The sequence below is a fragment of the Phytophthora sojae genome (genome assembly GCF_000149755.1).
Source record: "Phytophthora sojae unplaced genomic scaffold PHYSOscaffold_3, whole genome shotgun sequence".
NCBI classification, from domain to species: Eukaryota; Oomycota; class Peronosporomycetes; order Peronosporales; family Peronosporaceae; genus Phytophthora; species Phytophthora sojae.
In genome coordinates this window covers 4333490-4354555 of record NW_009258117.1, presented here as the reverse complement: position 1 = coordinate 4354555, position 21066 = coordinate 4333490, and the positions used below count along the sequence as shown (strand labels likewise).

The following is a 21066-nucleotide window of genomic DNA, read 5'->3' as shown; positions in this document are numbered from 1 at the left end:
AAATCAGAACGGTTCTAAATCTAGAAGGTATGAATCAGACATAAAATATTTGGAACCAAATCAAAGTTACGACCACCGAAACCTTCAACCAACTATGGTGGCTAAGTATAGTCGATTGCAGCCGCTGCCGCGCCATTGCGCGATGCCGCTGGCCACCAGCCTCAAGCCACCACCCGCTCTGACCTCCAAGCCGCGGGCAGCGCCCTCTTCTCGTCCCGGGAGCGCAGTCGCCAAGCGGCGATGGAATGCGCCGCCGCCGGACCTCTTCCCAGCCGCAGCGACGCCGCGCACAGCGTCGAAGAGGACGGAGCGGCCAGCCACAGCCGCTGACAGGCATCTGCCGGGTGTGTTAACAGCTCGGCAGGATCCTCGAGAGCAGTTCCGAGCCGCCATCGCCACAGCATCCGCCTCAGCGTCAGCGTCAGCATCAGCCGCCCTCGCCAGTGCGGCAAGCACAAACAGCAAGAAGCCCGACGAGAGTCCGAGCCCTGATAGAGCCAAGGCAGCAACGAAGGAGCAGCAGAACGTCATGGCCAGACCTCCAACAGGCCGCAGGCTCTCGCAGCCAGCGCGGCTTCGTCGCGCCAGTGATGGACCGCAGCATGCCGCTAAAGCCGATGCCGTTGAAGCAGCCGAAAAGGTGGGAGGGGCCCCGCCCACCGCTGCGGTCTCACTCCGAAAGAGGCAGCAGCTCTTGGCTCGCGAAGCGGAGCTGAACGCCATGCACACCGAGCGACGTCGGGACTCGCTTCACAGCGCCCAAGTCCTCAAAAGTCTGCGGCGGCAAGACGTTGAGGCCGACGACGTCAGTCCACTGATCGAGATCATCTACTGGTCGCCGTTCGTGGAAGTCCGGCGCGACGCGGCCGCTGCAATCGCCTCTCTGAGCCGCAACAGTACGTTTTGTTCTTGTCGCCTCGCCGGATTGGCTCAATCGTCTCACCTTCGTTCACTCCGTTGCTTGCACCGCAGCCGCAAATCTAGAGCTTCTCGACGAAGTCGGCACGCTCGGTGCAATTCTGACCATGATGAGCTCACCCGTGGATCGCGAGGACTCGGGGATCTCTAATGACTGCGCACAGGCGCTCGCCGCGCTTGTCCGTCTCTCCTCTGTCAAGACCAAGCTTCTCCAAGCACCAGGAGGCATCGACTGCGTTTTCTCCTTGCTTCATACTACTACAGACCACAAGCTGCGTCTTGCCGGCTTCGAAGTCGTCGCACGACTAGTAACAACCGACGAGTGGCGTGAGGTGGTGGCCAAACGCGAAGGTTTTGCCTTCATGTTGAACTGCTGCTCTGGTAGCGATGCCCCACAAGGCACAAGGGGTGGTGTGGCTGGTGATACACGCACACGAACGCTGGCCGCCTCGGTGATTCATCAGCTTGCAGCAACTCGCGACAACAGAGTGCTGTTTTATTACTCGGGGCACTTCACCACACTCTCTGGGCTGCTGCGAGATCCGTTCCTCGACAAAGATGCAATCTTCCGTCGCGAGTTGCTGAGCTTCATACATTTGCTGCTTTCTGAGGCGGAGAATGCTCGTCGATTCGCATCACTTGGGCTGTTGCCCTGCGTTCTCAGCGTCCTTGGCCGCGGGTCCTCGTGTGCCACGAGACCATCGCTTCAAGTGAGTCTGTTGGTGGTAGCGATTCTTGATGATGTCGCGAAGGATGAAGTCAATCATGCAGCTCTTGTGCAAGCTGAAGCGATGCCACGGCTTGTCCAGCTATGCTTCTCTTCCAACAGCGGACTGCCAACATCGGACCATGATAGTAAGCGCCCACACACAGCCGTGACAGTACCTGTCCAGACCAAGGCATCCACTTCGCGGCCAGGATCAGCTTCGTCATCTCGTCCTCGCTCGCGCTCAGTTTCCTTTTGGCCAGCTTATGAGGCTACTACAATTACCCGTGCAACGCTTGGAATCTTTTGTGCCATGGCTCGGAACACCGCCAATCGAGAGCAGGTGATCCGATCGAAGGTGCTCGATCACATCGCGGCGTGCGAGCTATACGCTTCACCTGATAAGCGGGTTCGCCGTGCAGTTATCACTCTGCTTACGCTGTTAATCTGCACAGAGCGAAAGCGACGCAAAGAGCCCAAGCAACTAGCAGGAACCGCGCCTCCAAGTGCACAGGATTCTCCTCGTGGATCACACCAAGCTTCAGAGCGCGACTACCAGCACTACATCGAGCTTCTTGCTCGCGGTGTTGTCAAGTGTTTGTTTGGAATCTTGGCTGGCGATGATTTCGGCATGAAAGTCGATGCGCTGGATGCACTTGCGCAGCTCTCCTTCGATGCGCCCTCCCGGTTAACGCTATGCAAGCCTGCACTGTTGTCGGCACTTGGGCAGTTCGCCTTTCACCCACTTGCCTCCACGCGCCTTCATGTAGCCCAGATCATCGCCAACTTCGCCGAGCGTCCTGAAAATGTACTGAAGCTGATGGATGCTGGGCTCCTGCCTGTACTTGTACGATACGTAAGTCCCGTACGGGATCGAGGTCGTGCTGTTGGGCACGGCAGCGACAAGGGCCTGAGCGAAGCGCTACTCCTTGAGGCTACACGCGCATTGGCTGCTGTATCGGAACTTCACGTGGCTCGGTCAAGACTGGTCGAAAGCGGCATCCTGGGCTCACTAATGCGACTGGTGCCATCGAATCGACATGAAGTGCGCTCCTACGCCCAGTCTGCGGTTCGCAACCTGCGCCATGACGCCGCAGCGTTGCGCATTCAAGCAATCTACCGAGGCTGGCATGTTCGCTCGACGTTTGCTGGTTCAAAACGTAGACATAACTTCCGCAAAATCTCCATGCTGGTCGATGCGGCAACAGCAACCAAACAACGTTAGAAACAGCCGAGCATTGAACACACACAGTTCGAAGTGGCTGCCAATTGTCGATTGGAGCATTGCTAGACGCAGTTATTTAGCAGAAGTTGCTTCTTTTGCTACGCCTTGTACACGCGGGTTTCGACCGGGAAGCGCACGTCGATCAGTCCGGTAATACCCGCGGTGATCACCTACAGCCAGCACATTCGATGGATGCGCATGAGTCACAAACTCATCATGCGCAGCCACGCAGACACACACGTACGCTGTTCGTCGGGACAGGCCCCACTCCTTCCGGCGTGCCGGTGATAAGCAAATCGCCTTCCTCCAGCGTCATGATGCGGCTCACGTAGGAGATCAGAAACGGGATTTTGTGGACCATGTCGCCGGTGTTGCCGTTCTGACGCAGCTCATCGTCCACCTTCAGCCAGAGGTTCAAGTCGTGAGGCGAGGGCACGGCCGACTTGGGGATGAAGTCGCTGATGGGCGTGAAGGTGTCGAGGCCCTTGGCGTGCGTCCACGGCAGCCCCGCCTTCTTGGCCTTGGCCTGCAGGTCGCGTGCGGTCATGTCAATCGCCAGAGCCTACCATCCACGAAGCGTATCTATCGTCAAAATTCCCGTCGCGGATCGCCACAACATTAAAGAGTCAACACTCACATACATATCCTGCGACGTGGCTCATGCTGTCACTCTCGGCGATATCCGTGCCTCCCTTGCCAATCACCACCTGCCAAAAAATCACGTTAGCCTTCAGAACTAGCAGATGGCATGCTGCAACGTACGCCGAGCTCGACTTCGTGGTGCACCTCGCCGATCCCAGGGGGCAGCAGGACGCTGCCGCCGTTGCGCACGTAGCTGGCGATCGTCGGCGTCAAGAAGATTAGGAACTGTTGCTAGTACTTTCAAGATGATATCCAGTCAAAGTAGTACTCAATGCTAACCTGGTGGTGGGCTTCAGGAAGAGGACGGGGTCTTTCGGAGCTGAGGCCGCGCCCATTTCGCGCGCGTGGGCCTCGTAATTCTTGCCGATGGCCACGATCTTCTTGCTATTCGACCGGGGGGAAAGGTTTATAGGGTGAGGGGGGGGGTATTTTATTGCTCTCTGCTGTCGGCGGCGAAGACGCACCCGAACTTCACGAACTTGGCCTTCATGCTGAGCTGGGGGAGCTGGAGGAAGTGCGCGAAAACAAAGAAAATGTCACTCTATCGGGGTTACTGATTATTTTTTATTTTTTTATTCGGCAAGCTACTAGCCCAGGTTTTGCAAAACAGGTATTATTCAGGTCTGGCGACAGGTATTGTCCAGGGATAATTTATCCCGTTTTTTATTACCGTCATTTCAGCTTTTGCCTCACAGCCACCAATTCGAGGGGGCCAGCTCCAGCCACGTGGCATTCGACGTGCGGCGGCTGCTCGGCCCTGGAGACCCCAGCATAAGAAGAGGAAGAAGAAGATGATGAAGAGGACGCGCAGAAGAAGAAAAAGAAGAAAGGAGCTACCAAGGGCGGGCAGCGCCAAGGGAAGAAGCGCACCGTTTCCGACGTTGAAGACGAGGACCTGGTGCACGTTCTAGCGTTCAAGGCCCAGCATGACTCGTGGCCCCTGCTTGATGTCAGCCTACAGGAGTACGTGGATGCGACGCGACAGAAGATCGTCATCGCGGAGGTCATCAACGTGGCTCGCCGCAACGCAGACTTGCGTAAGCAGGTCCGCTTCCGAGGGCTTCCTGACACAGAAATTCCTCTCGTGCCCGACGAGTGGGAGCCCTATCAGCGGAAGTACATCTGCACACACGGCTGGAAGGAGCGTGAGAGATCGACGGGGAAGAGGACGTCGCACAAGCTCCGCCGCACTGAGTGTCCGTTCCAGATGCTTGAACAAGTCGTCCTTCGCCGAGATGGAAAGTTGGGCATCGTCATGAAGCGAGAAGTCTACAGCCACAACCACCCCATTTCCGACGACATCTACAGGTCTTACCCAGGTATTCGCCAGGTTCCTGCCGAGTCTCCGCTCATGCCCGGAATCGAGCTCCTGGTCGACACCCAAGCCAGCACTTCCTTCTTATCTGCCACTTTCATGTCATCAAGTGGCTTCATGAAACCATCAAGAAATCGCAGACCTATGGAGCCTACGAAGCAGAAGTTTTGACGCAGATGAAGCACACCATCACGAACATGACATACTCCAGAACTGAGGAAGACTATGTGCGGCATCGGGATGAGTTCAAGAGTCTGGCCTCGCGGAATGGTCGTGTGGAGCTATGGGAGTATTTCGACAAGAACTGGAATGCGTGCCGAGAGATGTGGGAGATGGCTTACCGTGTCGATTTGCCACACTTCGGCAATCACACGAATAATCGTGTCGAGAGCCTATTCGGTAAGCTGAAGCGAAAGCTGAAAGGCCATCTAACTATGCGCGCTAGTCTGGAGGTGCTTCTGGAATATCAGCGCCGCAAAGAAGAAGCCTATCGGTTCAAGGTCGGGATGCCGGGTACCCTGAGAGACGCCTCGTACCCTGAGGAGTTGAACGTCGCTCTGGGCATGAGGTAGCAGCTGCTCTGAAGACACAATTTGACATTGCTACGAACCCCGGGGTTGTCGATACCTACGCTTTCAAGGACAATGGCGCTATGATCACCATACAAAGCGAGGAGAACGAGTATCTCCTCGAGAAGGAAGGCTGGGTGTGCGACTGCGAGTTTTCCCAGACTATGAAGCTTCCGTGCAGACATGCAATGGTCTACAGAAAAGTGTGTGGAAGCCCCTTCATTATCCCATTCTCTTCCATTTCGTCCAGGTATGTCCAGTTTTTCTATGAGTATTGACCAGGTGTTATCCAGGTATCTCGTTTTACCCATGTATTGACCAAGTTTTTACCATGTTTTGTTATTGATGTGCATGAATAGGTGGTTTGGACAGAATCGCATCTCGCAACAGGACTTGATGGAGGTGGAAAATCCGTTCGTTGCTAAGCTCTACAAAGGGCATCCAGCTGCGAGCGCTGGCAGTTTGAGTGAAGCCGAGAAGTGTCGGCGTTCGCAGCAGGCGTTTGGTCGAATCAGCAGCGAGCTTGTCCGATGCGATGACACTGTGTTCGAGTCTGCGATGAAGCAGATTGATAAGTGGTGGTACGACTTACGTCAAGGGAAGTTTCCGCTGGTGCAAGCTGATGCAGACTTCGTCGACGATTCGGGCCCCGATCGGGTTGGCGCTAGTGGTGGCGGGGCCAACAGTATTAGCAGTGATAGCCACGGAGGCGGTGGAGGTAGCCCAGGAACGGGGGGTACGAATGATCGTCCTAGTGCTTCTGGTGGAGAGGATGCAGCTCACGAAAAAGGACCAGATGATGACGAAGCCGAACCCCCGACACAAGTGACAGCCTCCGCCCAGGAATCGGTGCAGCCAGGCAAAGGCTCAAAGGTTCGACTGACAAACAAGAGGCGTGTCGGTCGACCACGGTTGAATCGTGCTCAGATGAGAGAGAAGGCAGCATTGGCGCTGAAAGAATACAACAATGGAATGAAACTCAGAGCTCTACTACGAGATAAGGACGTGACGGAAGTGGCAGCAACGCTGGAATTGATTAACCCCTCTAACCCCGTATTCTGTATCCTACAGAATAAGCATTGTCACAGGACATAATATCCAGCAAACTTGTCCTCTCTTTCGAACTTCGCATATGGATGTTTGTATAGCCGGTATTGTGCACATCTTCCTGTTAGATTAGCGATGGGAAGATAGACGGGGTTTATTCCGCGGTAATAGACGGACGAGTATAAACCACCAACAGGTTTGAAAATTCGGGTGGAAGCCTAAAACCGCCGCGTGTCAGCCACTCGTACTTTCCTTCATTCCGAAACTGCGCTGTTCAAGACGTCGCAATGCAAGCTTTGTTGGGGCCCGTCGAGCGCGCCCAAGTGGCCAAGGACCATGGCCGAAGACGATCATGATGAGCGCCATTGTGATCTAAAGGTAAGCGAGAGCGTGTACTTTGCTCTGTAACATTGTACTAGTGGTATATTGATTCTACGTTGCGATGTTGATTACCAGACCTGGTGATCCGACCCAGACGACGCTATGAGCTCTCGCGTGTGGCCCGATTGGCAGATCGATTGCGGAGTCAGCGCACAACTTCATCGGTTCCTACGAAGCCGGCTACAGCCGGGTCTACCGCTATATTGTAGCTGATGCAGTGGCTACTCAAGGGGCTACAGAAGAAGCGCTCCTCATGGTGTGGCTACACCGGAGACTTCAGAAGAAGCGGTAGATGCTACGACGGATGCTACAGAAGAAGCTCATCGCGTGATGAGGTTACACCGGAGATTACAGAAGAAGGGACAGAGGCTACGACGGAGGCTACCGATGAAAGCGGCAGGAATGGAGCGGCAGTGCCGGAGGCTACAGAGCAAAGCGGAGGCTGCCAAAATGGCGAAGATGACCCACGGCTGGCGCGAACATTGAAGAGCGTGCGCATGTAAAGGAAGAAGTAGACGTTGGCATGAATATCATATATTGTCCTGTTTCGTACAAGAGGAACCGTGTGTAGTGCGTGTCATTACGGGCTAGTGAGCATGCAAGCTCCCTGGTGTTGTTAGAGAGACAATCGTAACAAGCTTGTTAGGTGGGCTAAAGAAATCTAATGATGCGCTAATGTCAAGCACAAGGAAGAATTCGCCCAGTTCCTCCTCACTACGTCAGTTAGGAACTGGGCGATTTCTTCCTCCGCGTTTATCGCGACGTGCCGAAGATGGGCGGCTGGAGCCGAAGTATGCTGCCTTAGCAGCCTTGCAAGGTATTACCATGTAGCAGGTTTTGAGCGTGCTCTACGCTCGCCACGACCAATAGAAGCTCGCCATTTCGGCATATGGTGGATACATTGAGCATGTTTTGTTCACTTTCGTAGCTGTTCTGTGCACAATGTACCCAGCGCTTGACCGCAAGATGCGAAAGGGCTTCCAACACCAAATCTTTGACAGGTTTTGAAGTATACTTTAATCAAGTCTAATGCTTATTATGTAGGATACAGAATAAGGGCTGGGGCTAGAAGGGTTAAGCCAGGTGTCCGCGAGCTCAGCTCGTTTTTGACTACGCATGAAACAAAGAAGAAAGGTGACGGAAAATCAATCCAGTGGATGTCGGACACGGAATATATTTGCGAGGTTGTGCGCTTCCGACTACCGGAGTCCGTCGTTGAAGACGCTCTAGCTAAACTGAGAGGTGGTTTGGCAAAAGGGGAGGAGATTGAGCTGGACAGTGATGGAGGGGTGACACGCGAAACGGAAGGTTACGTGGCCGCCATTGAGAAAGTTGGCAGATTTACCCGGGTGCATTTAGAAGCGATGCAGTCGCTGTGGAATTGGCAGACTACATGCCGGAATGCGGTACTGTGTTGCACATGGCTATGCCAAGACGTGAAAGGTATCGTAGCGGACTCCGCCCCCCCTGGGCTGTTACTTGGCAAAGTACTCGAGTGCTGGCCATACACACTGCTACATGGCTTTGGCTTCGACGTGACCTACGCAGACCTTTTCTGCTTCAGAGACTCCGCTTGGCTGAACGACAACGCCTTGCGGGCGTTTACCGTGTTTCTGTCTACTTACAAGAACAACATGACGGTGATGGTTCCTCCTCTTAAGAAGGGTAAGATGGGGAAGCACATACTCGCACCAACGTCGCTGGACGAGGTTGCTAGTGGTATTGAGGCGCATGCTTTTGTATTTATGCCGGTCAATTTTGGTGGAGTTCATTGGGGATGCATCGTAGTGGACCGTGAAGCGCGGCTAGTGAAGACGTATGACAGCATGGGTGGGAAGAGAAACAAGAAACGGCTTAAGAAGATGGCAAGCGAGCTCCTTGCAGACCCCCTTGAGGATGAAGCTTACAGCGACATCGAAGTGACGGAGCCGAAGCAGACAGATAGCGATAGCTGTGGGGTGTTTGCGTGCCGTCTATTGTGGACGTGCGTTGACAGCGAAGTGCCAAGTGATGTGTCTCCCAGTGGCGTCACCAAGCTGCGTTGGGCAATGCTGCACAAGATCACCACGATGAAGCGTAGCTAGACAGTGAGCAGCAGCGAGAAGTGCATCTTATGGATAATACATGGACAAGTTTTGTTTGCAACCTGTAAGAAACCTGTACGAGTAGATGGGTACACAATGATTGTTTTGAAGCCATTATCATGTCGTGTGGTTCCGATCGATACCAATCGACGCCACTTCGACTTTTTGCCGAGTAGTGCACACATGAGTTTTCCAGGTTTTCATACCTGCAAACTACCTGGACACTGAAACAAGAAATGAATGGCTAGAATGCATCCGACACAGCCTGTAGGCCGTCATTTTCACTTTTCCTCAAGTACTACGCACATGAGTTTTCCAGGTTTTTAACCTGGACATTAACTGTTCTGGTAATTTAACCATCCTTGTTTAAATTACTTTCATCTGATAACGCTCATAATTCATATACCTGGATATAACCTGGGGCATCACCTGGACAATACCTGCAGAATCAGAAATCTGAGTATTTTTCTAACCTGGGAAACCTGGGCGCGTAGGCTGTCCTTTTTTATTTGACCACGTTGAAGTTAATCAGCGGCCTGCAGGACTCGCATCGTTCTTGCAGCGCCTTGGTCTCGAGTTGTATGCGCCGGCGCTCGGCGTTCAGCAGCTCTTCGTAGCTCGACCTTAATGAAGCGCAACAGGAGCGTGTTAGTCTACCGATAGTATCTCTAGTTCTAGGTGTCCGAGTTTCGTACGGTGAAGACTGGGCTCGAGCCGCCGGGGGTCCGAGTTTGCGATCAAGCACCGATATGCCGTTCCGAGTCTTGCCGGCTACTTGGGCTCGCGTTTCGCACGTCTTCTTCGAGGGGGAATCTTTTGCCAGGATTATCAGCCTCGGAGGCTGCTGCGGTACCGTCTTCGCAGTCGAGGAAAGCGGCTCCTCGCGACCTCTCTTGATCAATGCGCTCTTTGTTCTTTCGCGCGGCTGCCTATATATTGTCGAGATGGGAGAACTCGCGCTGTCAGTAGACCTCAACGGCAGTTCATCGTGAGAAGCGAGTAAGTACTTCAAACCTGGTTTTCGAAGAAAAGTTGGCGAGCGAAGTCTTTGGCGTCGTTGGTGGAGTTGAAATTCGGGTCTGATCCTCTTCACGATCGTGGACGGCGTCACCATTGCTTACGCAGTTGGAAGTCCGAAGTGGTGACACAGTCTCCTCGAATGGAAGGTCTCTGTTTCGTGCGGCGAACTGCTCGAGAAGCATCGGCTGGTGCGATGTAGCCACACTCACTATCTGCAGCATGTGGAGCTGGTCTGACGCAGCTCATCGTCCACCTTCAGCCAGAGGTTCAAGTCGTGAGGCGAGGGCACGGCCGACTTGGGGATGAAGTCGCTGATGGGCGTGAAGGTGTCGAGGCCCTTGGCGTGCGTCCACGGCAGCCCCGCAGCTGCAGGTCGCGTGCGGTCATGTCAATCGCCAGAGCCTACCATCCACGAAGCGTATCTATCGTCAAAATTCCCGTCGCGGATCGCCACAACATTAAAGAGTCAACACTCATATGAGACTTGATTTTGAGTCGGTTACTTTTGAATTTAGAATTGGTCACTTCAAATTTTGAATGCTCGATCGGTTACTTTAATCGATGTCTGGTGAGGCCTTAGAGAGGCTCCTTGACAACCGGAGCGAAGCGGAGGTCTGTCAGGGGACGGCGCGTAGGCCGGAGGAGTTGCACTGCGAAGTAGGTTCTGTCTTTAGATGCGACCAGGATGCACACCGGAGCGTAGCGGAGGTCGTGCGTAGGGTTGGCAATTCACGTTTAATTACCAGTTATTAACGGATACATTCAGTTAAAAAGAATGTTCACACGTAATTCACAGCTGATGGTCACTGTGAATATCGAAGTTGCGCAATACAGAGGGGAGGTATTGAAGTTTGGCGGTCTTCCCCGCTCCCCCTTCGGAATCTAGAGGCTTCACACTTAGATCCCCCCCAGAGCCTGCTCCGGCCCTTGCTGGGCCGAACTGGTGCCTTTGCCGACGTGCGTAGGACCTACGACGCGCGACCTGCACTCGTCGTTGGCAGCGAGCTCCTCGACGCAACTGGCAGTGCCCCTCAACGACTGCAACTACCTTGTGAACTTGCTGCTGCTGGTGTGCAAGGCGCGACCTTCTCGGCGCCTGAACGACTGACCGTCTGTCCTCGACTCTGACGTGTCCAACCTCCAGACTCCGTTACCGTAGACCCTCGTGCGTACTGCTCCAAAGCCGTGGTGTGTCCCGCAAACACCTGTGAACATCAGCAAGGAGGGCGCAATGGCTCCGCCGAAACACAAAATTTGGGCTTTGTTTCGTGAGCACGCACCCAGAATTAAGGGTGTAAAACCCCATCCTGATGCCATGTGCTTCGCTTGCGAAATGGTGCTGCCGAACGCCCAGCCGTCGCGAAACCTGCTGCAGCATACGATCAAGTGCGACAAGATCGGCGAGGAGACGAAGGAACGGTGGCGGCGCCACGAAGCGGACCTCCGACACAAGCAAGCGGCGGAGCTGACAACCCCTTCGAAGCCTCGGGACCTAAGAACGCCAACATTGACGAAGCGACTTTTTGGTACGAATTCACCACGGAGTAGCGGCTCATCTCGCCCGCGCAAGACCCCGCGGCCATCACCATCGTCACAACCCACACCAAAGAAGTCGGCCCAAGAAATCAAAGAAGAGAATTATTTGCGGGTTGCAATTGGGCTTATTTCGACTGGGATCCCTTTTCGTGTTGTGGAGGAGCCTCTTTTCCAAGCTATGTTTGACTATGAATTGCCTTCTCGACGTCAAATTTCGGGGCGTTTGCTGGACGTCCTTTACGACCGCGAGAAGACTCAGTTGATTTTGAGAATAACGGAGAGTGGCGTGACGAACTTGGCCCTCATTACGGATGGGTGGTCCAACACAAATGGGGATAGCATTATCAACTTTGTTTTTGGGAACCCTCGGACCCCACCTTTATTTTGGAAGTCGATCAACTCAAAAGCTGAAGCTTATACGGCAGAGTATATCGCTGGTACAATTTGGTCAACCATTTTGGAGTTCGAGTCTGTAATTGGTTCAGGCAAAGTCACTTCGGTACGGACAACGCTGCCAACATGAAGAAGGCGTGGCGACTCGTAAGAAAACAGCGCGTCGGACTTGTATGTACGGGCTGTATTGCGCACGGCATGAATCTTCTGATGAAAGATATTTTCAATCTGGATTTTTTCAAGGATGTGCTTGACCGTGCAAAACAACTGGTTCGGTTTTTCAAGGATCATCGGGGCTTGTGGTCAAGATTTCGCGATCTGCAAAAAACGCTTCGAAAGAAAGGGGAAAAACGGCGGCGCCTCTCGCTACCAGTGCCAACGCAGTGGTATACACATGAAAAATGCGTCGCGAACGTCTTTCACAACAAAGACATCATTGCAGCTATTTTCTCGGACACGGCGCTGCTTAAGAACTACAAGGGAGCATCACTAGACGAGGCACTCGTTATTTTTCGCGATGACGATTTCTGGCAAAAACTGCCGTTGTGTTGAAGCTCATCCAGCAAGTCAACAAGTGCCTCGCTGCGTTTGAGCGCGACGCCTGCAGCTTGTCGTTGGTGTATCACCAGTTTAGTTGGCTATGCAAACATCCAGTCTACACCGAGCCCCTTGATGATTGTAGCGTGTTGCTACAAGCGGAGGTGCTCGGGCTGATAAATGCCCGACGAGGAAAAATATGCACGCCGACGGTGAAAATTGCATACCTGCTTGACCAGACCAAGACCATGTACGATCCGAACGATCTGGAGGTCAAGGCACTGATTAACGATGCCGCGCAACTTGCCCAGGACTTGCAATTGGTACCGACAGAGTTGGCGGAGAAATTTCACAAGCAGCTGCAAGACTTTGTCCTCATGAAGTCTGCGTGGACAGGTAAATCGCGTGAAGATAACAACGCCTACAGCCCGATCGCATGGTGGTCGCTAGAAACCTCGAACACCTACGCGTTGGTGCAGGAGTTCGCAAAGTTGCTGTTGTATATCCCAACGTCGTCGGCGTCCAGCGAGCGTAGTTGGAGTATCCACGGATTTATCCACACGAAGCTGCGAAATCGCCTCACGCCTGAGTGTGTGAACCAGCTTGTGTTCGTTTATACGAATATTGCGCGAAAATCCGAAGTGAACCATATCCTATACCAGCTCTATCCAGATGCATACGACGACAGCGACATCAGCGATGAGAGTGAAGACGAAGAAGATGAAAATGTCGCTAGCAACCACCACCGGGCGGCGGTAACTGCTATTACCTCTGAGTGCGAAGAAAAGGAAGCGGGAAACAAGATAATATATGTTCGATATTGCTCTTTAATAACAGATTTTATACTATTGTTGTTCATGCTATCCTTCGTCCTCTTCGCAAACGAGAGCCGGCATCAAGCCCTCGGTGTGACCATCAACGGCGTGGCCAAGCACACCACCATCGCCGGCTTCGCCTAGTACTTGGGCTCGGTCGAGATCTCCACCTCCATCGCAAGCTTGAGCACGGAAGCGGACATCGACGATGAGTTGCTGCACCGGTTCGGCACCGCGATCGACGTCTACGCGTACTCGGACGAGCACGCCACGATCGGCTTGGTCATCCTCGTGAACGGCCTGCTCCAGCCGAGCTTCGTCTCCGGCTTCCTGTCGTATATGTCCGGCCCGTTCCTCGTCTATAGAGACTCGTCGTTGCTGGAGGACGTGAAGATGGCCAAAAGCGACGGCACGGCCCACACCATATACGACTCGGACGGCAACCTGGTCTTTAGCTACTTCAACGCGTACGATATGTTCGTGGACCTCGCGTCGGGCACGGGCCGGACCATGAGCGCGCGCAAGCGGTTGCAGATCTCGTACGCGCTGTCCGCCTCAACCACTGCGAACTACGCCTCCATGAGCGATCTCATGCGGCCGCCACTGCCAACGGATGTGGTGCTGCCGACCTACTGGGTGCCGGAGGCGGTCGAGGCCAAGCTCAGTTGCGCCGGACACGTTCACGAGCGCTCTCACGCTCCCCAAGACGTTCCTGCCGGGCCTCATCGTGTTCATCATCGTCGGCGTGCTCGAAAGGGGCGGCGGCGTCTTCCTCTAAGATCGCCACAAACTCAAGGTGGAGGCTAGCGCTACATTAGCGTCATCTAGAGGACACGAAGTCACATACTCAGTACCTAATTATATAATGTTAAAATGCGGACAGTACATTGCACCTTCATCGCGTCCATTTCTGCATATGGGGTCTTGAATTCACCCATTCTCCTTCTTGGTCAGCCTCCTTCTTCTTGCTGTATCCCTCGATCTTGGACTGGGTGGGCGTGCGTGAAGACCCACGAGCTGTTCATGGTGAACTTGAATTCCTTGGCACTCCCGCCGCCCTACTGTCGCTGCTACTTGTTCGCCTTCTGCGGCCGCTGCTGCCAGTTGCTTGGCCCGGCGTACTTGAGCAACGCTACCTGCTTGGCGTTCGACGCGATGGATATCACCGGGCAGTTAATCTCCTCCTGCATATGCTGTCTGGGTGCCTTCTTCTGGACGATAGAGCTGAGAGGCCGAGCAGTGGGCCGCGGCCGCTCGAAACCCCCCCCCGGTGCGCTAGACGGTGAAATTAGTCTGTAAGGCGAAAAGACTCGGGAATTGGTCCATGACGTAGATAAATGTGAAAATCGGAAGAGCACGGTTATTAACAGTTAATAACCCTGATTTAAATTTCACGGATATTAACTGTGAAATTGCAAGCGCCAACACTAGTCGTGCGTTCCGCGGTCGACCTGAGTTGGTTCCCGTTGAAGCCCCGTAGCGCAGCGAAGGGCGCGTAGACGGGACCCGGAGTCCGATTTAACAATGCCATCATTCACTTGTGTCGAGCATTCGTAAGACAGTTTGACGACAAATCAAATGTAGCAATTTCATTGGTTAATATTGTATTATGTAGTCTCGAGTGTTGCTGCATCTCGGCTCGTAAATTGGACTGATTTATCTGTGTGCGCATTTTGCCCCCATTACTAGAGGCAGCGCACTTGAAAAATGCCCCTTGAAATGTCCGGGCCTTTGATTCTGATAACCTCCTGCTAGAAGATTTAAATATACTTGCCAGGAATGGAATGTAAGGACATCATAGCACAGTTATCATGCGACCGTTTGTTCCCGTAGTGGAGCAATGTTTCTTCGCTTTACTGGGGTGAACGACTGTTGTCGTTCACCCCACCACGCCAACTCTCCTTTCTACAGTAAAGTACTAACACTACATAGAAGATGGAGATTCGGATAGAGCGCGCATACGCAAACCAGTCTACACTGTAGCATCGACAAAAAGCATGGCTGCAGGCAGTGGCTTAGTTGCAGGAGATACCGAGTAACTCGCCGATGCCGAAGGTCGAGCCCAGCAGCGATATGGCGCGCGCCGAGCGCCCGCGCAGCAGTGTGGAGCTCCTCCGCACCTCAGCGTCGTAGGTATAAGATCTAGGTATTATCGCCGTTGCAGAGTACGTGGTTGCATTTTGTTGCTGGACTGTAATGATTAGGTAAGAGGGGGTTGGAGGATCTCGGGAAGCCCACTGGCAACACCGTTCCCTGGCTGCCACGCCTTCACAACTACTATGATGTACGCTCAAGCATAAAATTTACTACATTAAAATGTACATGTAGTACCGTTACGAGCTATTTGTCCCTCTTAGTTTACGTCTGCCAACTTCATCGTAACTCCGTGCCCTACAACGGCTGCACCTCTGAGTGGAACAGCTCCACGGACTGCATGCACGCGTTCGTGCAGTCATTATGCCGATATTTAAGCTTGCTGCCAGCGGCCAACTACAGACACATCGCTTCGTGTGTGAACAAGAGGCTACTTACCCTACCGCACCATGCAACTGCATCATTTCGGCGCTCAACGTTGCCACCGCGTCCGCGGCAACGATGCCGCTGTGACCTGAACACTTTTGGCCAATTGTATAGCGCAAACTAGTGTCCGACAAACTGTCTTATGTTTTGACAGACAATATGCAATGTAGCCACTGGTTTACAAAAACCAAGATGTAGTCAAAACGCGTTGATCGGAAAACGTAAGACGCTTTGTCTTATGATAGGCGTTCTGGGGCTAAGTATCGTCTTACGAAAGAGCATGAATCAATATTGCAACAATATCAATATCCTGTTCAATACATTGCAATATGCAGATCTAATTGTATCTTCATGTTGAAGTCATCCTCACAGTCTTGGCAGAGGCACAAGTAGCTACTGGCTCAGGACATTTCGGGTAGACTGCACGAGGCGGGAGAGCACGGTAGGCCGCGAAGCCCCTTCGGTATTCACTTTCGATTAGACCCCCTGCCAGCGCCGCCACTGCACCACTCTTCGATAACACCGCCATCAACTTTACTCTCCCACTAACAACACCAACTAACCCCATCGTGCTCCTCAACCAAGGTTTTGGTCGCTCAAGTTGCACGCGGAGGTCAGGCATCCCCAAGGCCCTCCTGATCGCTACGCCACAGCCCACGTACGTCAACAACAGCGTCAGGACCTGCTCACAACCTGCGCTCATTACGGCCATTAACTCGGCAAACAGAAGCGCCACCCACTATCACCACGCTGCAGGTGGCCACGTGCAGCAGGTAGAAGTCATCGTCGCCGGATCGAGCCGTTTGAGCGGATGTACGTCGAGCACACGTGCAGCAGGAAGGAAACTCGGTTGTGTACACTGTTTAGTCGTGCACAACACCCGCATCAGTACTCTTTGTAGGCCGTCATGAACTCAAACTTGTTGGTCTAGCCGATGACATCGGCAGCAGTAAGCAGAACAGGACGCGCTTGTGGTCGATGCGGTCCATGGAGAAGAACTGCGTTTCTGCGGATGAGTGCAGAAACACTGAGGTCGATTATTTTCTAATGGGTGGACTGAAATCTCGTTTCGAACGAGATCACGTCTAAGCAGTGCAGACAGCCCTCGAAAACGACGAAGTAGAGGAAGGAGAAGGTGATAGCTAAGCGTAAACGACAAGATGACAGGCAGGATCTTCAATTCTCCCTGGACAATATTGATCAATATGTAGTGGAGATTGTCCGACAGCCAGCAGTCAATATTGTAAGAGCACAATTGTTGCACTTTTTCAATTACAATTTTTTTTTCAATCCCTGCTGCCTGTACATCCAGTGGATGTGGATGTCATCCACTGCGCTTTGACGGCACGGCACATCTTCAACGTGAGCAAGATACGATTCGTGACAGACGAGAGCAGCGCCGCCGCAGCTTACACGAGCAGATAATAAAAAAGCAAACAGGGAAATACATTTCGCACGAGTACTATCTCCCCGGGGCGTTCCATAGACTTCTCCTGCAACTGTCCATTGGTTCAATCGAACCCGTCTCCGTTACTGTCTAGCTCATCGTTTCCTGATCAAATCAGTTCTGGCCAAACTGGAACATGGTGGGCTGGTCCGAGGATGTGCCGAACTGGAACTGCTGCGCGTTGGCGTCCGTGTCGGGGGCTAGGCTATCCTCCGCATCCTCCTCGCCATTGAAGTATGCTTCCACGATCTTCATGGACTTCATGTAAATGTCTGTCATCCATCGCCACAGCAATTGTCAGTACACACCAAAGCAATAGATGCATATGCTGTCGGGCAGCTCTGCGTACCTTCGTTGGCGTGGTACTGCAGCGCTTGGATCTTGTTCACACCGTCCGCCTCATCAATCATCGTCGCGACGTCGTTGATGTCGTTAGTCTTCTGCTGCTCGCCCACACGGAGAATGTTCTCGAGACCCTCCAGAGCCACGATCACCACCTTCGCGTCCTTAACCTCCAGCAAGTCGCACAACGGCTTAATGCAGCCTGTAAACAGCAACAGTCTTCGTTAGCAAAAACCTGGTTAACACGAGCCAACCGCAGTAACCCCTGCACGTACCAAGGCTGACAAGGTGCATGATCTGCTCGGCCGAACCGCCAGACGTAGCGTTCGACACAGCCCAGGCAGCTTCCTTGCGGATGTCGAACTCGGCCGTCGACAGGAAGTTGATCAGGGACGGGAAAATGTCAGCCTCAATGATAAACTGGATCTGCTCTTGGTTGCCAGCCGTAATGTTGGAGAGCGTCCAGCAGGCCTCCTTTCGGATGCCCTTCTTCGGGCTCTCCAGGAGCGCACGCAGGCACGGCAGCGCGTTCAGGTTGATAATGACCTGCGTCTGCAGATCGTCGCCCGTCACAATGTTTCCGACCGTACGCAGGGCAGGCGTCTGCACAGAAGGAGAGTGGTGCATCAGCAGCTCCACAATTCGTCGGCAGACACCAGCCTCAATCACGGCCTGGATCTTCTCGTTCGATCCATCGGACAGGTACGACAAAGCCCAGCAAGCGTCCGTCAGCACCTCCTCATCGTGAGTGTAGATGAGCTGGCCCAGAGTCGGCAGAGCGGGCGCCACCAGCTCGAACAGCGGCTGCGGCTTGCCACGGCAGAAGTTGGACAGCGTCCACGTAGCATTGCGGAGCATCGTCGGCTTCGAGTTCTCCGTCAGCTGCTGCATGAGCGGACGCAGGGCACCGCAGCGCAGAACCATGTCACGGCACTCGATCGAGTCACCGGCAATGTTACCGAGAGCCCACACGGCCTGCTCGCGCACATCGTCGTTGGTGGACAGCAGCAGCTGGCAGAAAATAGGCACGGCGCCGTGGTTGATCACCACCTCGGTATCCGCAGAGGTACCCGAAGCAATGTTCGTCAGAGCCCAGGCGGCTTCAAACTGGAGCGTGGGGAAGTCCTCGCGCTGAAGGAACTGTACGAAAATGGGGACAACACCCGTGTCAATCACCTCCTTGATAGGCGGGTTGCGCTCTGCAAGACGCGGCGAAAACAATAAGATACGTTAGTGTGTAAATCTCCAAATACCTCAGATTGCGGTATCTATTGCTCACCAATAGACAGCAGCTTGCGGAACTTGGTCACGGCCTCGAGCTGCACGGCCGCGTCGCTCGACTGGACACCCGTCACCATCTGAGGAAGCTCCGACAGCTGCAATAGCAATAGTGGCGAATGCACCAACAGTCAGTCTGCGACCTCCCACACACGTGCAAAACCTGTATCTACTGCTACCCACCCGCTGCAGCAGCGTCATCTCCCCGGCCGCATCACCCATGGCGGGCGTGGCCGCAGCTCCGTTGTCGCCCGGCGTCTACACCCAGCACGCAAAAATAAAAAGTGAGCCATCGCCTAAGATACCAGGCGTCTCCAGCCAGCAAAGGAGCCTCTAGCGACCGCTACAAAGCTGGACTGGACGCATACAAGTTCCCTCCCGTTCCCGCTGCATCTACACTCCTAATTGCATGGGCATTGGCCGTACCATGCGGCGACGCTGGTTCATGCGGTCCTCCTTGATGGTCTTGCGGATCTGCACGGTGGTCTCCATGCGGCTGCGGCGCGACTCATCGGCGTCGATGCCCTTCTTGAAGAAGTTCTTGCGCTCCGGCGCCTTGCCTGCGGGGAACGACATGCTGCTGGTCTGGTCTAGAGGCTGCTGCGGCGGCCGGGATCGGGGCTGGATGCGGCTTCTTTCCTTGTTTCCCCTTCTCGAACGGCGCCGCCGCCAATAAAAAAGCTGGGTGTGGACCACACCCCGCAAAGAAAACGGACCCATACATTCATGAAGAGGTTTTACGACCCGCGGAGAAAAACCTCGACCCACTTTCTATTGACCCGAAATGACTGCTGCAAACAAACACATTAGCGCAAATACAGCTTGATGCTGTCATTTCGGCACGTGTCTGCTTGAAGTCGCGCCAAGCAGCGCGGGGCGGACCATAGTCGGTGCAAGTGCGTGCGTGGCCAGCGATCATGAAGCCCAGCGGCAAGCTCAGCACCACCAGCGGCGGTGCGGTGTCTGCACCACCATCGTCGTCTTCGTCGCCGTCGCGCAGCGTGGTGATCCACGTGTTCGACGAGTACCGCAAGAGCAGCAAGGAGTTCATGTGCCAGCGCGACCTGCTGCTGGCCAAGATGAAGTACTTCCAGGCGTACCTGAACGAAACCAACGAGCACGACGAGATCGACATCTCGGTGCACTGCGACGTCGAGATCTTCGAGCTGCTCATGGAGTACATGCACCAGCGGCCCGAGCACGAGTGGCGGCCGCGCATCTCGCTCGAGAACATCGCGTCTATCCTCGTGTCCTCCGAGTTCCTGCAGATGGAGGAGCTCGTGGAGGAGTGCGTGGCCTTCATCTCGACGCGCGTGCAGGACTTCATGCTGCTGCGCGTGGACTTTGGCTGCCTGTCGGACGCCACCATTGCCAAGATCGCCGGCAACTGCACGCCCGAGCAGCTGCAGACGCTGCACGACCCAAAAGATAAGATTCTGTCCAAGCTCCGGCGGAAAAAGGTGGAGGCGCTGGTGAAGATACTGCAGGAAGGCGGTCGCCGCCTTGAGTTGTGCGCGAACTGCGAACTGCTGTTCATCAAGGGCGACAGAGAGAGTTTGGGTTGCCAGAAGGGGAAGCGACAGATCGGCGTGCATGGAGAGCTGGTCGGATGGCACCAAGCCAAGGCCGGGTGGCAGATCGAGGTGTTCTTGCGAGAGCTGAGTGGCGACAAGAGCATTTCCTGGGGTGCAGCGTACTGGTACATCTGGGGGTCCACCAAGCACTTCCGCTGCAGCGTGTGCAAGCAGAAGTGCAGCTTGCTCGAGCTGCGTGACTGTGCCTACCACCCAGGCACGATCGTGGACCACGGACCTGCCGCCAAGTATTCCTGTTGTAGCGCGAGAATATTCAGCGCCGACGAGATCTCTATGCGCGGGTGCAGAACCACCGTCCACGTGCCGCTTCAGGGAGACAACAACGCAGAGGTGAACAGCTTCAGCAATGTGGTAGGAGTTCCCAACATGTGGGAGCAGATCCAGGTGTGCGAGAAGATAGCGAGAGCTCAGGGACCTCCGTCGAGTGCCGATGCTGGTGGCGGCGGGCGGGTGGACGTGGCTTCACTGTTTCCTCCGCCCCAGCCGAGGAAAAGTGGCGGGCCGGCGGTTGAGCGCGAGTCTTCGTCCAGGAGACTGAGCACAGCCGGCGAGGGCAATTCGTTGGGCTATCGGAAGCAGTGCAAGGTGCTGCAGCTGCAGGAGAAGGATCGGGTTCGCTGCCAGGACATGGCACGGCAGCTCGTACTGCAGCGCAAAAAGGCAACTTCCTGATACCGTGTACCATACATATGGTAC

At 54.2% G+C, this 21066-nt stretch overlaps 7 protein-coding genes across 7 annotated transcripts; 4 read left to right on the top strand and 3 right to left on the bottom strand.

Moving 5' to 3' along the window:
- Window positions 1–94: 94 nt before the first annotated feature.
- Window positions 95–1227, top strand: PHYSODRAFT_259400 (hypothetical protein; the record flags this gene model as incomplete). The annotated part of the gene is made up of 3 exons (XM_009525043.1): window positions 95–896; window positions 973–1097; window positions 1183–1227. 3 exons carry the CDS (start codon window positions 95–97, stop codon window positions 1225–1227), a joined length of 972 nt encoding a protein of 323 aa, XP_009523338.1.
- Window positions 1228–2318: 1091 nt separating this feature from the next.
- PHYSODRAFT_313206 (hypothetical protein) lies at window positions 2319–3981 on the bottom strand (the record flags this gene model as incomplete). The annotated part of the gene is made up of 6 exons (XM_009525042.1): window positions 2319–2468; window positions 3094–3411; window positions 3491–3556; window positions 3636–3684; window positions 3771–3875; window positions 3956–3981. 6 exons carry the CDS (start codon window positions 3979–3981, stop codon window positions 2319–2321), a joined length of 714 nt encoding a protein of 237 aa, XP_009523337.1.
- A 477-nt stretch (window positions 3982–4458) lies between these two features.
- On the top strand, window positions 4459–4977 carry PHYSODRAFT_488378 (hypothetical protein; the record flags this gene model as incomplete). Its single annotated transcript, XM_009525041.1, has 1 exon — window positions 4459–4977. A coding segment is annotated over one exon (519 nt), but the record flags the coding sequence as incomplete, so codon positions are not given.
- Window positions 4978–7876: 2899 nt separating this feature from the next.
- On the top strand, window positions 7877–8887 carry PHYSODRAFT_491223 (hypothetical protein; the record flags this gene model as incomplete). Its single annotated transcript, XM_009525040.1, has 1 exon — window positions 7877–8887. A coding segment is annotated over one exon (1011 nt), but the record flags the coding sequence as incomplete, so codon positions are not given.
- Window positions 8888–9624: 737 nt separating this feature from the next.
- Window positions 9625–10128, bottom strand: PHYSODRAFT_298671 (hypothetical protein; the record flags this gene model as incomplete). The annotated part of the gene is made up of 3 exons (XM_009525039.1): window positions 9625–9816; window positions 9895–10092; window positions 10117–10128. 3 exons carry the CDS (start codon window positions 10126–10128, stop codon window positions 9625–9627), a joined length of 402 nt encoding a protein of 133 aa, XP_009523334.1.
- Window positions 10129–16962: 6834 nt separating this feature from the next.
- PHYSODRAFT_354318 (hypothetical protein) lies at window positions 16963–19409 on the bottom strand. The gene is made up of 6 exons (XM_009525038.1): window positions 19202–19409; window positions 18959–19033; window positions 18777–18873; window positions 17773–18696; window positions 17505–17699; window positions 16963–17427 (listed from the first exon to the last, which is right to left on the bottom strand). Exons 1-6 carry the CDS (start codon window positions 19349–19351, stop codon window positions 17270–17272), a joined length of 1599 nt encoding a protein of 532 aa, XP_009523333.1. The 5' UTR covers window positions 19352–19409; the 3' UTR covers window positions 16963–17269.
- A 283-nt stretch (window positions 19410–19692) lies between these two features.
- PHYSODRAFT_491293 (hypothetical protein) lies at window positions 19693–20379 on the top strand (the record flags this gene model as incomplete). Its single annotated transcript, XM_009525037.1, has 1 exon — window positions 19693–20379. A coding segment is annotated over one exon (687 nt), but the record flags the coding sequence as incomplete, so codon positions are not given.
- Between the last annotated feature and the right edge of the window lie 687 nt (window positions 20380–21066).

Excerpts from the sequence above, each read along its gene's own strand:
- PHYSODRAFT_354318 (XM_009525038.1), bottom strand. The coding sequence starts at position 19,351 with ATGTCGTTCCCCGCAGGCAAGGCGCCGGAGCGCAAGAACTTCTTCAAG. Across the intron at positions 18,874-18,958 it reads AGATGACGCTGCTGCAGCGG|CTGTCGGAGCTTCCTCAGAT; the intron begins GTGGGTAGCAGT and ends TTGCTATTGCAG. Across the intron at positions 17,700-17,772 it reads CATGCACCTTGTCAGCCTTG|GCTGCATTAAGCCGTTGTGC; the intron begins GTACGTGCAGGG and ends TGCTGTTTACAG.